The sequence below is a fragment of the Galeopterus variegatus genome, unplaced genomic scaffold (genome assembly GCF_000696425.1).
Source record: "Galeopterus variegatus unplaced genomic scaffold, G_variegatus-3.0.2 Scaffold8670, whole genome shotgun sequence".
NCBI lineage: Eukaryota > Metazoa > Chordata > Mammalia > Dermoptera > Cynocephalidae > Galeopterus > Galeopterus variegatus.
In genome coordinates, this window is record NW_007734781.1 from 22,928 (window position 1) to 35,219 (window position 12,292).

The following is a 12,292-nucleotide window of genomic DNA, read 5'->3' on the forward strand; positions in this document are numbered from 1 at the left end:
GGGCTCGGGGGCGGCTTGTGGGGAAGGCTGGGGCGGGAGGAGGTCGGGGGCGGCTTGTGGGGACGGCTGGGGCGGGAGGAGGTCGGGGAATAGTTTGGGGAAAGGGATGCAGTGGCGGAGGGCGGTGACCTGCTCTGGGGCGCGTCAGGTGAGCTCCACGTCTGCACTAATGTCCATTTTTAGGGTCTGAGGTTTCAGTGAACGTAAATTCCTGGCTCTTTTTTGGCGTTCTTCTTCCCGTAAATTTCTCTGGTCTCTCTGTCTTCGGCCGCTGACTGGTGTGATGCAGGAACTTGCCTGAGAGTGCTGCTGGGGAGATGCCCAGCCACAGCTTCTCTAACGTTCTGCTGCACAGAAGGCGAGGCGTGCAGCCTCGCACCTGAAAACGAGGTGCATGAAGAAATGGATTTAAGATGTGATGGAAAAAAAAAAAATCGTAGTTACTGTTCTATGCAGGGTACAGAGTTTGTGACAATGTGCGGTCCTGTTCCGTTTCCTTTTAATGTCTAGGCATCAGAAAATTCAGATTCTGGCCGGTTTGCGGAGTTGGTGACAGCGTGGTGCTGATAACACCAGGGTTCAGGGTTACCAGCCAGAGGCCGGAGGAAAATGCAAATTCTGTCAGCCATGGCCTATAAAACTGAGTGCTCGATTCTGATTAATTTATCCTTTGCTGGTTCTTTTTTGTTGTTATTTTTTTTGAGGGGGCAGCTGGCTGGTATGGGGACCTGAAACCTGACCTTGGTTTTACAAGGCTGTGCTCTATCTAACCAGCTGAGCTAACAGCCCCTTCAATTCTGATTAATTTACAGTTTGTTATTGGGAGGATAATAGTTAACTGATATCCATTTCTGGAAGGAATAAGCGGTTTGCAGTCATCTAAAACCATGAAGAGTGCCTTAGAATGCCTGCCCCTCCCCTACCTTGAACACAGGATGAATGTAGTGCTTCCGCTGTATTCTTATTCAGATACTGGGAGGAGGAATCTGTGCAACGTTTAAATTGTATTTCATTTATTTATTTTGGGCTGCTGGGCCAGTGCAGGTAAGTTTTCAATGATGGTGTGAAGCAAGTATAGTACTGGGGTGGGTGCTCAGGCCTGAGCCCTCTGATTCTAAGCCAGGTCCACAGCTGAGCCTGCAAAGGAGATTAATGAAGGGACTGGGGGTCTTGCTGGGGAGCTTCCCCTGCGGGGACCTCCAACCACTCAGAGCAACCCACAGAAGGAACTGCTAGGCTGAGAGAAGCTTCAGAGCATTGCAAGCTGTGCTAGGGGCCGTTTTGTCTTTGAGATTATACTTTGTGGTGGCCCTGGGACTGTTTCCTGAGGGTTTGGTTTGGGCAGGAACGCAGTTGGTGTAGTCAGAGCATAATTTGTGCAAACTGAGAAATTCTGTGAAGGTCAGACTTACGGAAAGACTACTTGGGTTCCACTGCTATTGAACAGATTTATGAATTGAAGAATTTGAGTCAGAACTTAAACTGAGTCCACCTGAGAGTTTCCTGGCTGGTGAGAACTGAGGCCCTGGAGGAGAGACAGGAGGTTGTGGGGAACAACCAGAGACAGGTGCCCTGGGTGCTCAGGGTCCCTCACTCCTGTTGAAGCAAAATACTTCATTCTGTAAGGGAATTTAAATGAGGCATTTATTAGATTTGCAAATCGGGGAGACCACCTCCCAGGCTTAGATGTGAGTCTGCCCAACACACAGAAAAGGCGAGGGGTTTTATAGTGTAAGTTTAGTAAAGTCTAAGCCATAAACAAATTCCAAACTTGTAAAGATGGAATGGATAACTGACTATGACCTTTTAAATAATGGTTTCTCAGGTCTTTTACAATATTTATGGCTAATCTAGACTAACTATAATCTAGACTGCTCAACTTGTAAGTAATTCCAATTTGTTTAATATACAGCAGGTTAACAGTCATCCCATTTTCCCAGGATCTCTCTAAACAGTGTCATCTATGTTTACCTAAGCAATGGGTTTCTTGGTGATAAATTCCAAGAGTAAATGCCAAGCAGTAAATTCTAATGGAAGGTCAGCTTCTTGGGCTAGACAAGAACAGTTCAATTAAGTTCAAAAAAATTGAGTCTCTGTGGTTCGTTTTTTGTTTTTTCTTTTTTTCTCCTTTCCTGGCCTCTTTTCTTCATCTCTCCTTCCCTAGGAGTGGCCCGCTGGGGTGCATCTCAGCAAATAGAGTCTGTCCCCCAAGCTAGGGTAAGCATTTAACATTCTTTGTTGTTACGGTTGTTTGGCTTTTATGGTTTAACCTTCTGATGTGGGGTTTTCTTGTGCATGGTGGGTGAAGCTGGCTGCTGATCTGAGCTGGAGTAAATGCTTGCTTCTCTACTTTATTTCCTTTATAGAATCTTGCTGCCATGTAAATGCCCTTTTTCAGGCTCAGGGAGTGCCCTTTGATTCTTAGTTTGTCAGCTGTTTTGATCATGAAAGGGTGCTGAATTCTGTAAAATGCTTTTTCTGCATCAGTTGTCTCATGTGGTGTTTATCACGTGAATGTGTTTTACATTGATTGATGTTTCTACATTGAGTCACCCTTGCATTTGTAGGTGCCAAAGGAAAACTTCACCTGTAAGAGTTCATTAATAAAAATCAGTGACAAATTTAGATCAATAAGAAGCAAAGGCATAACAGATTTTTATTATTTAATGTGCTGCTATTTATTTGAGAAAAGCACAGAGGAATCACCAGACAGTAAAGTCCCAATTTTCCATTGGGCTACAGAGCTTGTATACCCCATCTCCTTAGGGAAAGGGGAGGTGGGGGTGTAGGAGTAAATGATTCTTAGGGGGACACAATGGGCTTGGAGAACATGCAGTGGCTCAGGGTAAAGCCTATTTGGCCTGCAGAACAGTGACTGGTAAATGATTTTCTTTAAAATACTGAAGAGGACCAAAATATAAGACAGTAGTCTGTGACAAAAGTTAGTCCAGGTGTGTTGACAGACTTTAGTTTTCCTTCCTGTGATATGAGTTCAATTAATGAAATCTCAGGGAAAGGACCAGAGGTAATTCTCTTCTTCGGTGGGTCCAGACTTTAGGCAAATAAGGGAACCAGCTTCATTCTGTGCCTTGGAGAGTGAGAGAGGATTGAGAGACAGGAGGTGGGAAGGAGGTCAGAGAGACCTTGAGTCTGCTTTTTTATTTCTGCATGTCAGAGCACTGCTCTATACATGCAGGTATGTTCAGCAGTTTCTTCCTTTCCATTGGTCTGTTTGTCTTCTGATACCATTCTATTGCTATCCCTGTAATTTTAAAATCCTTGCTGTATGTTAAGCAAACTCTTCCCTAAGAAGCTTTGCTAGGACACACAGGAGTCCACGTATACGACTACTTGTGGGTATCACTTATCACTGGGAGAGGATACAAAACAGAACAGCAAATGGGAAAGGAGCATGGGCCTAATTCTGAAGGAAACAAAGTGCAGCTTCCGTCAGTGTTGCCTGTGAAGTCACACAGGACAAGTGCCTCGGTCTGTTTGTATTTCTGTAACGAAATACCTGAGAGTAGGTAACTTAAAAACAACAGAAATTTATTTGTCACAATTCTGGAGACTGGAAGTCCAAAGATCAAGGTGCTTGGCTGGTTTGGTGTCTGATGGAGGACGAGGTCTCTGCTGCCAAGGAGGCACCTCGTTGCTGCACTGTGTCCTCACACAGCAGAAGGGCAGAAGGCACTACCTGGTGCCCTCTGGCCTTTTTATAAGGTCACTGATCCCATTCATGAGGGCTCTTCCCTCATGACTGAATCTTCTAAAGGCTCCACCTCTTAATCCTATCACACTGAGGATTAAGTTTCAACATTTATTTTGGGGACACATGCAGAGGAAAGCAAGGAGTCTGTTTCCTCCAGCAATCAGTTCTTATAGCATGTGTGAAGTGTTGTCTATCAGGAAAGCTCTTTGGAGACTGTGCCCAAGGATTTTACTGGGGGTTGATCACATTGGCACTTTTGCCTAGGACATACCTGAATTCCAGACTCAGAAGGAAAGCATAAACCATATTTTATGCATAAACAGTTCAGGAACAGTGAGCCATCCCATTCTTTTCTCTCCGGCTTTTCAGTCAAAAATTTACCTCCGCTGGGCTGGCCTGTGGCTCACTTGGGAGAATGTGGTGCTGATGACACCAAGGCCACAGGTTTGGATCCGTATATAGGGACGGCCGATTAGCTCACTTGGTTTTTTTGTTTGTTTGTTTTATTTTTTATTTATTATTTTTTTTTTTTGTCTTTTTTCCGTGTCCGGCAACGGATCGCAACCCTCAGTGTCGCCCCCGTACCGGACCGGGACCGGCAACGGGATCGCAACCCTCGGCGTTGCCCCCGCGCATCGCTCAGCCAGTGAGCGGGAACCGGTCTGTATGTGGGATCCGAACCCCCGCGGGAGCGCCGCCACGCTTCCCAAGCGGCGCACTAGCGCAGTGTGCCACTGGGCTGGCCTGTTTGTTTGTTTTAAAGATGACCGGTAAGGGGATTTTAACCCTTGACTTGGTGTTGTCAGCACCACGCTCACCCAAGTGAGCTAACCAGCCATCCCTATATAGGGATCCAAACCCACGGCCTTGGTGTTATCAGCATGGCACTCTCCCAAATGAGCCACGGGCTGGCCCTGTGGTTGGCTCACTTTGGAGAGCGTGGTGCTGACAACACCAAGTCAAGGGTTAAAATCCCCTTACCGGTCATCTTTTTTTTTTTTTTTGTCTTTTGTCTTTTTTCCGTATCCGGCAACGGATCGCAACCCTCAGTGTTGCCCCCGTACCGGACCGGGGACCGGCAACGGGATTGCAACCCTCAGCGCTGCTCCCGCGCCTCGCTCAACCAGTGAGCGGGAACCGGTCTGTATGTGGGATCCGAACCCTCAGGCGGGAGCGCCGCCGCGCTTCCTAAGCGGCGCACTATCCAGTGCGCCACCGGGCCGGCCCCTTACCGGTCATCTTTAAAAAAAAAAAAAAAAAAAAAAAAATTTACCTCTGCTTCTTAGGGTTTTTTGGCTAGGCCTGAGAATTAAGTTCACATAAAACATGAGACAGGTGTATCAATTTAACTCAAGTTGTACATGGTATGGAAACCTTCGTAAAGAAATGAAGACCCAATGGCACAGAGTTGAACACTTATAAACTGAATTGGACAAAGAGGAGTAAGTTGTGAAGAAGTAAATATACTACACGGTGAGGCTAAAACAAGATAAAAGTTTGTTAAACTGGGTCTGTACAGGATTTCCTCAGTCTCACCTTCCTATGCTTGGTGATAAGAATTTTACTTTTTTCCCCAGTACCAGGAGGGCATCTTTCACATGGGAATTTCATCTTGATCTTCAGTGTACTGTTTTTCAAGTCCCTCTAATTCAAGATAGTAGATAGTCAGTACATCATATTGGCATATTTTGGAGCGGCATATTTTTAATTCCTTCATCGTGAAGGACCAACTTTGCAAGCAGGCCTTCCTAAGGACAAGCAGTATCAGGCCTGTTGTGTTAGTGCTTTCCTGCACATTTGGTAGTGGAACTTTGTTACAAGAATGCACTACAGGTGTGCTGTACCAAGAGTAATAAGGGCTGACCCAGCAGCTCATCCTACTCCCACAACAGTAAAAAAAGGGTATTTGTGTTAAGCTGCTACTCTATTCACATATAAATACATGAATTCACAGCATGAGAATTGCCATGTGGAAACGTTTTTCTGTTCCCTGCATGTGGACGTCAGTGGGCTGATGATCTTGTTCCAAGACCAGGGTTTAGGGGAATCATGCAGCTCAGTGTCTTCCTATGCCCAGGGTTTAGGCTGTCATGCTACTGTGCCCAAGAGGGCACTGGAAAAGAGAGAAGAAGGGAGTTCTGCTTATAGAGTAGGATTTGGGGATCACTTCCTCTTGTAATTTGTGAAAGGAGTACAAATGTTCTTTAGGAAGAAATTACTGCTGAACTTATTCTTTGTTTTAAAATCATGGGACAAGTCACAGTCAAACTGTTTTGGACTTCAGTGAACTCCCTCACACACTGGAACTCTGTACCTGTTCCTCAAGGTCAGCAAGGCCCAGAGCAGTCTTATATCTCTAGTGGGAAGAGCTCTTCAGGCATCTTATAATCTCAGTGTGTGTATGCTATGAAATCTTTGACGATGTGAGAGCAGAAAGAGAAGTCTGATGACCAGATCATAAATCCAATTTCAGGAGAGCATAGGATCTGTGTGCACTTCCTAGAAGGAAAGTCTTTCCTATGCTGACAGTTTCACCCACTTTTTTCATACATTTGGGATATTTTAGAACTCAGTGGTCTTTGAGGATGTGGCTCTGCACTTCACTCTGGAGGAATGGGCTTTGCTGGATTCTGCTCAGAGGAACCTCTACAAAGATGTGATGCAGGAAACTTTCAGGAACCTGGACTCAGTAGGTAAGGACGGCCTCATTCCTTATTTAGTGAACTAGTATTTCTTACTCATCAATGCTGTCTCAGATTTGCAATGTGGAAATGGAGTATATTGGTAAATAGGATGGCTTCGTGGACCTAGAATCTAATCCTTTTTCTGTGACAATGGAAATCCATATTTTAAACTTTTTTTTTTCTGGCTTTCTCTGAAAGACTTGAAGCTGCTGCCCTTTTTTTTTTTTTTTTTTTAAAGATGACCAGTAGGGGATCTTAACCCTTGCCTTGGTGTTGTCAGCACCACGCTCTCCCAAGTGAGCAAACCAGCCGTCCCTGTATAGGGATCCGAACCCATGGCCTTGTCAGCACCATGCTCAGCCAGTGAGTGAACCGGCCATCCATATATAGGATCCGAACCCGCGGCCTCAGCGCTACCAGCACCACACTCTCACGAGTAAGCCACGGGCCGGCCCAAGACTTGAAGCTTCTTAGGATCATCAGAGTGTATATACACTTCATGGGCCATTTTGGGTCACAGAGAGGTAATTGTTTGAAACCTTGTGATAATTTTAGGGATTTGTCTACTCTTTTGGCTCCTTATACCGGTAACTGATGAAGTCCTCAAACAACAAAACACCTGAACAATTTTTTTACTCATAGGTGACTTATTCCTTCAAAGTTTTGTTCAAATTCTCTTGTCACAGAAGACTCACTTTAAAGCTAGTGGGTCAGTTTCTCAGCAGGATATGTGTTAAGAAGAAATATCCAAGGAACATAAAATAGCAAAGTTCATAAGGACTAATTCCTGTGTCTATATTGTAGGGAAATATTGGAAAGACCACAGCATTGAAGATCAGCACAAAAACCAGAACAGACATCTGAGGTGAGTTCAACTCACAAAGGAAAGCAGTATCCCAGTACAGAATCATAGTATGTCATGAAATTAAACAAACAACACACAAAAGCCGTTTCACATTTGTTTATCCTCAGATAATTTTCACCCAAAATGTTCTTTCAACTGTGACACAGATATTCAGTGTTAAACACAATTAAATGAGGAAGCAATTTCAGGAAACCCCATACATAAGAAACACTGTTTTAGTAGCAACTGTAGTTGTGGCCTCCTCCCGAGCATTCCATTTATTCCACTTTCAATCAATTCATACAGGTAAGAAAACATATACTCTAACTGAAAGTGGTTACAATGACATTGCAATACTTAGTACTAAATATTAGATCATAAGTAAGCATACTGTTAATCATGTGGCTATCTTAGTTTTAACAGAAATCATATGGTGGAAAGGCTCTGTGAAAGTAATGAAGGTCATCAATATTCAGAAGGCTTCAGCCAGATTCCAAGCTTCAGGGGAATAAAATCATATGAATGCCATGAATGTGGAAGAGTCTTTCTGCATCATTCTTCCCTGAAGAGGCACATTGGATCTCACAGTAGGCCCAAAATAAATGAATATCAGGAATGTGAGCAGTCCTTCAGTTGTCCCTCATATTTAAGAATGCATGTGATAACTCACTGTGGAAAGAAAACCTGTGGATGTGAATTATGTGGGAAAGTCTTGACTCAATCCCAGTGCTTCACTCAGCATTACAAGACTCACTTTGCAGAGAAAACTCACAAGTGTAAATACAGTGGAAAAGTCTTCAGTGAGTTCTCAAGTCTTACTAGACATGTAACTACTCACACTAAAAAAAAGCCTTATACATGTAAGGAGTACGGTAAAGATTTCATTTATCCCTGGATTTTTAGAAAACATAAGATAACACACACTGGAAGAAAACCCTATGAATATAGACAATGTGGGAAGGCGTACAGTAGTGTCATGTCCTTACTAAGTCATGTAAGAACAACTCATAGTGGAGAAAATCCTTACAGATGTGAGCAGTGTGGGAAAGCTTTCAGTTGTTCCAGTCACTTACAATGCCACTTGAGAATTCACGTTGGAGAGAAACTCTACAAATGTAAGCAATGTGGGAAAGCCTTTCGTTTCTCTAGTTGCTTTCGAAGACATGAAAAGATTCACAATGAACAGAAACCCCACGAACCTAAGCAACGTGGAAAAGCCTTCCCATATGCTGTTTCTTTTCGGAGACATGAAAAGACTCATGCTGGCAAGAAACCCTATGAATGTCAGCAATGTTGGAAAACTTATAGTAGCATGAGTTCCTTACAATGTCATGTGAGAAGAACTCATAGTGGAGAGAATCCCTGTAAATGTGAACAATGTGGGAAAATTTTCAGTTGTTCTGCTTACTTGCAATATCGTGAGAATTCACACTGGAGAGAAACCCTATGAATGTAAGCGATGCGGGAAAGCCTTTGGTTTTCCTAGTGTCCTTCGAAGACATGAAAAGACTCACAATGGAGAGAGGCCCTATGAATGTAGACAATGTGGGAAACTCTACAGTAGTGTCAGTTCCTTACAATGTCATGTGAGAAGAACTCATAATGGAGGGAACCCCTGTGAATGTAAGCAATGTGGGAAAGTTTTCAGTTGTTCTGCTTACTTGCAATATCATGTGAGAATTCACACTGGCGAGAAACCCTATGCATGTAAGCAATGCGGGAAAGCCTTTGGTTTTCCTAGTTCCCTTCGAAGACATGAAAAGACTCACACTGGAAGGTTTCCCTATGAATGTAAGCAATGTGGGAAAGCCTACAGGACATCCAGGAACTTAAAATATCATTTGAGAAGAAATCATAATGGAGAGAACCCCTATGAATGTCAGCAATGTAGGAAAGCTTTCAGGTGTTCCACTTACTTACAGTGTCACATGAGAACTCACACTGAAGAGAAACCATATGAATGTCAGCAGTGTGGGAAAGCCTTTCGTTTTTATAGTTCCTTTCAAAGCCATGAAAAGACTCACAATGGAGGGAAGCTCTATAAATGTAAGCAATGTGGGAAAGCCTTCAGTTTTTCTAGTTCCTTTCAAAGACATGAAAAGACCCAAAATGGTGAGAGGCCCTATGAATGTAGACAATGTGGGAAACTCTACAGTAGTGTCAATTCCTTACAATGTCATGTGAGAAGAACTCATAATGGAGGGAACCCCTGTGAATGTAAGCAATGTGGGAAAGCTTTCAGTTGTCCTAATTACTTGCAATACCATGTGAGAGTTCACACTGGAGAGAAACCATATGCATGTAAGCAATGTGGGAAAGCCTTCAGTTTTTTTAGTTCTTTTCGAAGACATGAAAAGGTTCACACTGGAGAGAAACCATATGCATGTAAGCAATGTGGGAAAGCCTTCAGTTTTCTTAGTTCTTTTCGAAGACATGAAAAGGTTCACACTGGCGAGAAACCCCATGAATGTAAGCAATGTGGGAAAGCCTTCAGATGCTCTACTGCCTTTCGACAACATGAAGAGACTCATGCTGGAAAGAAACCCTGTGAATGTCAGAAATGTGGAAAAGCCTACACTAGGGCCAGGAACTTACCATATCATTTGAGAACAAATCATAGTGGGAAGAATCTCTATAAATGTCAGCAGTGTGGGAAAGCCTTCCATTTTCGTAGTTCCTTCCAAAGGCCTGAAACGACTCACAATCGAGAGAAACCCTATGAATGCAAGCAATGTGGGAAAGACTTTAGTTTTTCTAGTGCCTTTCGAAGACATGAGCAGACTCACAATGGAGAGAGACGCTGTAAATGTCAGCAGTGTGGGAAAGCCTATAGTAGGGCGAGTGCCTTACGATGTCACATAAGAGCAACTCATAGTGGAGAGAATCCCTATGAATGTCAGCAATGTGGTAAAGCCTACAGTAGTGCCAGTTACTTCAACTATCATGTGAGAACAGCTCATGCTGGGTAGAGACCCTATGAGTGTAAGCAATGTGGGAAAACCTCCAGGTTTTTCAGTTTCCAAAGGCATGTAAAGACCACAGGGAAAGTATATGAATGTAAGCAGTGTGGTAAATCCTTTAGTGTCATAGCCTTTCAAAGACATCTGAACACACACACACACACTGGAGAGAAGTGATAAGTATAAGCAGTATGGGACAGCTTTCAGGTGGCCTTCTTAAGAGGGTACTTCAAAAACTTTATGGAAGGATTTGCGTTATCTTACAATTCTTTTTTTCCCCACCATCTTTTTGAAGTACCCTTTTATTTACAAAAATGTAAAGATGCACAATGGACACAAACCCTGTAAATGTGAAAAATGTGGGAAAACTTTTCAATTATAATAAATTCTTTTAAGGTCATAGGAGAAACCATGTTGGAGAAAAAGCCTGATGGAAATTAGTGTATAATGATCCAAAAAACTCACACCAGAAGAGAAATATAGTTACAAATTAGGTATTGCTTTATCAGCACATCAGTCTTAGATTGGACTTATAGGGAATGAGTTTAATTCTAAATTTTGGAAATAAACATTGGCAAGAGAAATAATTCTTCATGTGCACTTTGAGGAATACCACAGGAGTTTTAGTCAGCAGTGTATTTTTCTTATAGTGAAATTAATAAAATTTCTTTCTCTAATTTGAAGTTTGTTGAATTCATGAGTTATTTAGACTGCACAAGAGGTCTTCAAAAAGTTTATGGAAAGAGTATTCATGTTATGTCGCCTCTGCCCCAGGGTGATGGAGACACAAAAAGGATTACTCAAAACCCATTTCTTCTGAGCAGTGAGAAGCCCCAAAGGGGTTAATTTTCCAGGAACCCTAAATAGAGGCATTCCTCAGAAAATTAACATTGAACTAGGGTCTTCTTTCAGTATTTATTCTCCAGGCCAGAAAGTTACAGAAAAGGAACATAGGTGGTTACAAAAAGAACAGTAAGATAATTGTCATGGCAACAGTTATTAGGTTTAGTTGCACCAAGGACATCTGTCCTTGGAGCCAGCAATTTTGCTGTTACAATTTTTTATCTACAACAGAGACTTTAGCCTGGGGAAAGTTTCCTGTCTTTTGCAAGCTTAACATTTCTATGTGTAATTTTTAAAAAGTTAGGCTATACCTGAAACTACAGGGCTTTGGAAGCTAGGCCCTGTGAAATCCATTTGCTTTATTTTTTATTTATTTATTTTTTTAAAAGATGACTGGTAAGGGGATCTTAACCCTTGACTTGGTGTTGTCAGCACCACGCTCAGCCAGTGAGCGAACCGGCCATCCCTGTATAGGGATCTGAACCCGGGGCCTTGGTGTTATCAGCACCGCACTCTACCGAGTGAGCCACGGGCCGGCCCTCCATTTGCTTTATTAATATTAGTACACTCCACACTGTTATGTTTTAATTCAATTTTTTCTTGAGCTTTCTAGAAGTCCCTCATATTTTTACAATGTAAGTAGTGATTTTGTTTTATGTATTTTATGTATTCTGTAAGTAAGGAGACATTGAAAAATGTCACTTTGAAAATTGTTGGAATTTTTGTATTAATTGCCTAGTGTAGCAGGTACTGGGTATCACTTTCCCTTTTGGGGGTATTATCATGGGGGCCAGGATACAGCTCTCTGCCACATGGGGTTGGTATGAGAACAGTTCGCTATGCAGATTGCCTGTATGTGAGCCTGTGATAATATGTGCAAAATTGTGTGTGTTTGGGTCTGGTTATTCAACAAATACTAATTTCCTGTGTAACAGGCCCTCTAGTAGGTTCTGCATTGAACAAGTCACAGAGTCTGTAATTTTATAAGTTCTGGGAGGGTTCGTGTATCTGGTGTTCTCTGTGTCCTGGAAGGAGTGACACTGGGAGTCCAAGTTTCTTACTCCATGGTGTAGGTGTTTTTTGACTGTTTCCCAGTTGGTGTATCTTGAAACTGAAAGTCACATGAGGCCCAGTTGGACTTGTGAGTGAATTTAATGTTTAAAAGTCTGAATAGGGAGCTGGACAGTTAGCTCAGTTGGTTAGGGCACAGTGTTATAGCACCAAGATCAAGGGTTTGGATCCCATACTT

At 42.8% G+C, this 12,292-nt stretch overlaps 1 protein-coding gene across 1 annotated transcript in view; it reads left to right on the top strand.

Moving 5' to 3' along the window:
• The window catches only part of LOC103608665 (zinc finger protein 709-like), an 11,036-nt gene extending 755 nt beyond the window's left edge, over positions 1-10,281 (top strand). The window contains exons 2-7 of the mRNA XM_008593063.1: positions 6,279-6,405; positions 7,201-7,261; positions 7,664-7,864; positions 8,171-8,404; positions 8,658-9,370; positions 9,443-10,281. Coding sequence (XP_008591285.1) covers positions 6,279-6,405; positions 7,201-7,261; positions 7,664-7,864; positions 8,171-8,404; positions 8,658-9,370; positions 9,443-10,209 — 2,103 coding nt within the window. The 3' untranslated portion in view covers positions 10,210-10,281. The remainder of the gene's footprint in view (positions 1-6,278; positions 6,406-7,200; positions 7,262-7,663; positions 7,865-8,170; positions 8,405-8,657; positions 9,371-9,442) is intronic.
• Positions 10,282-12,292: the final 2,011 nt, after the last annotated feature.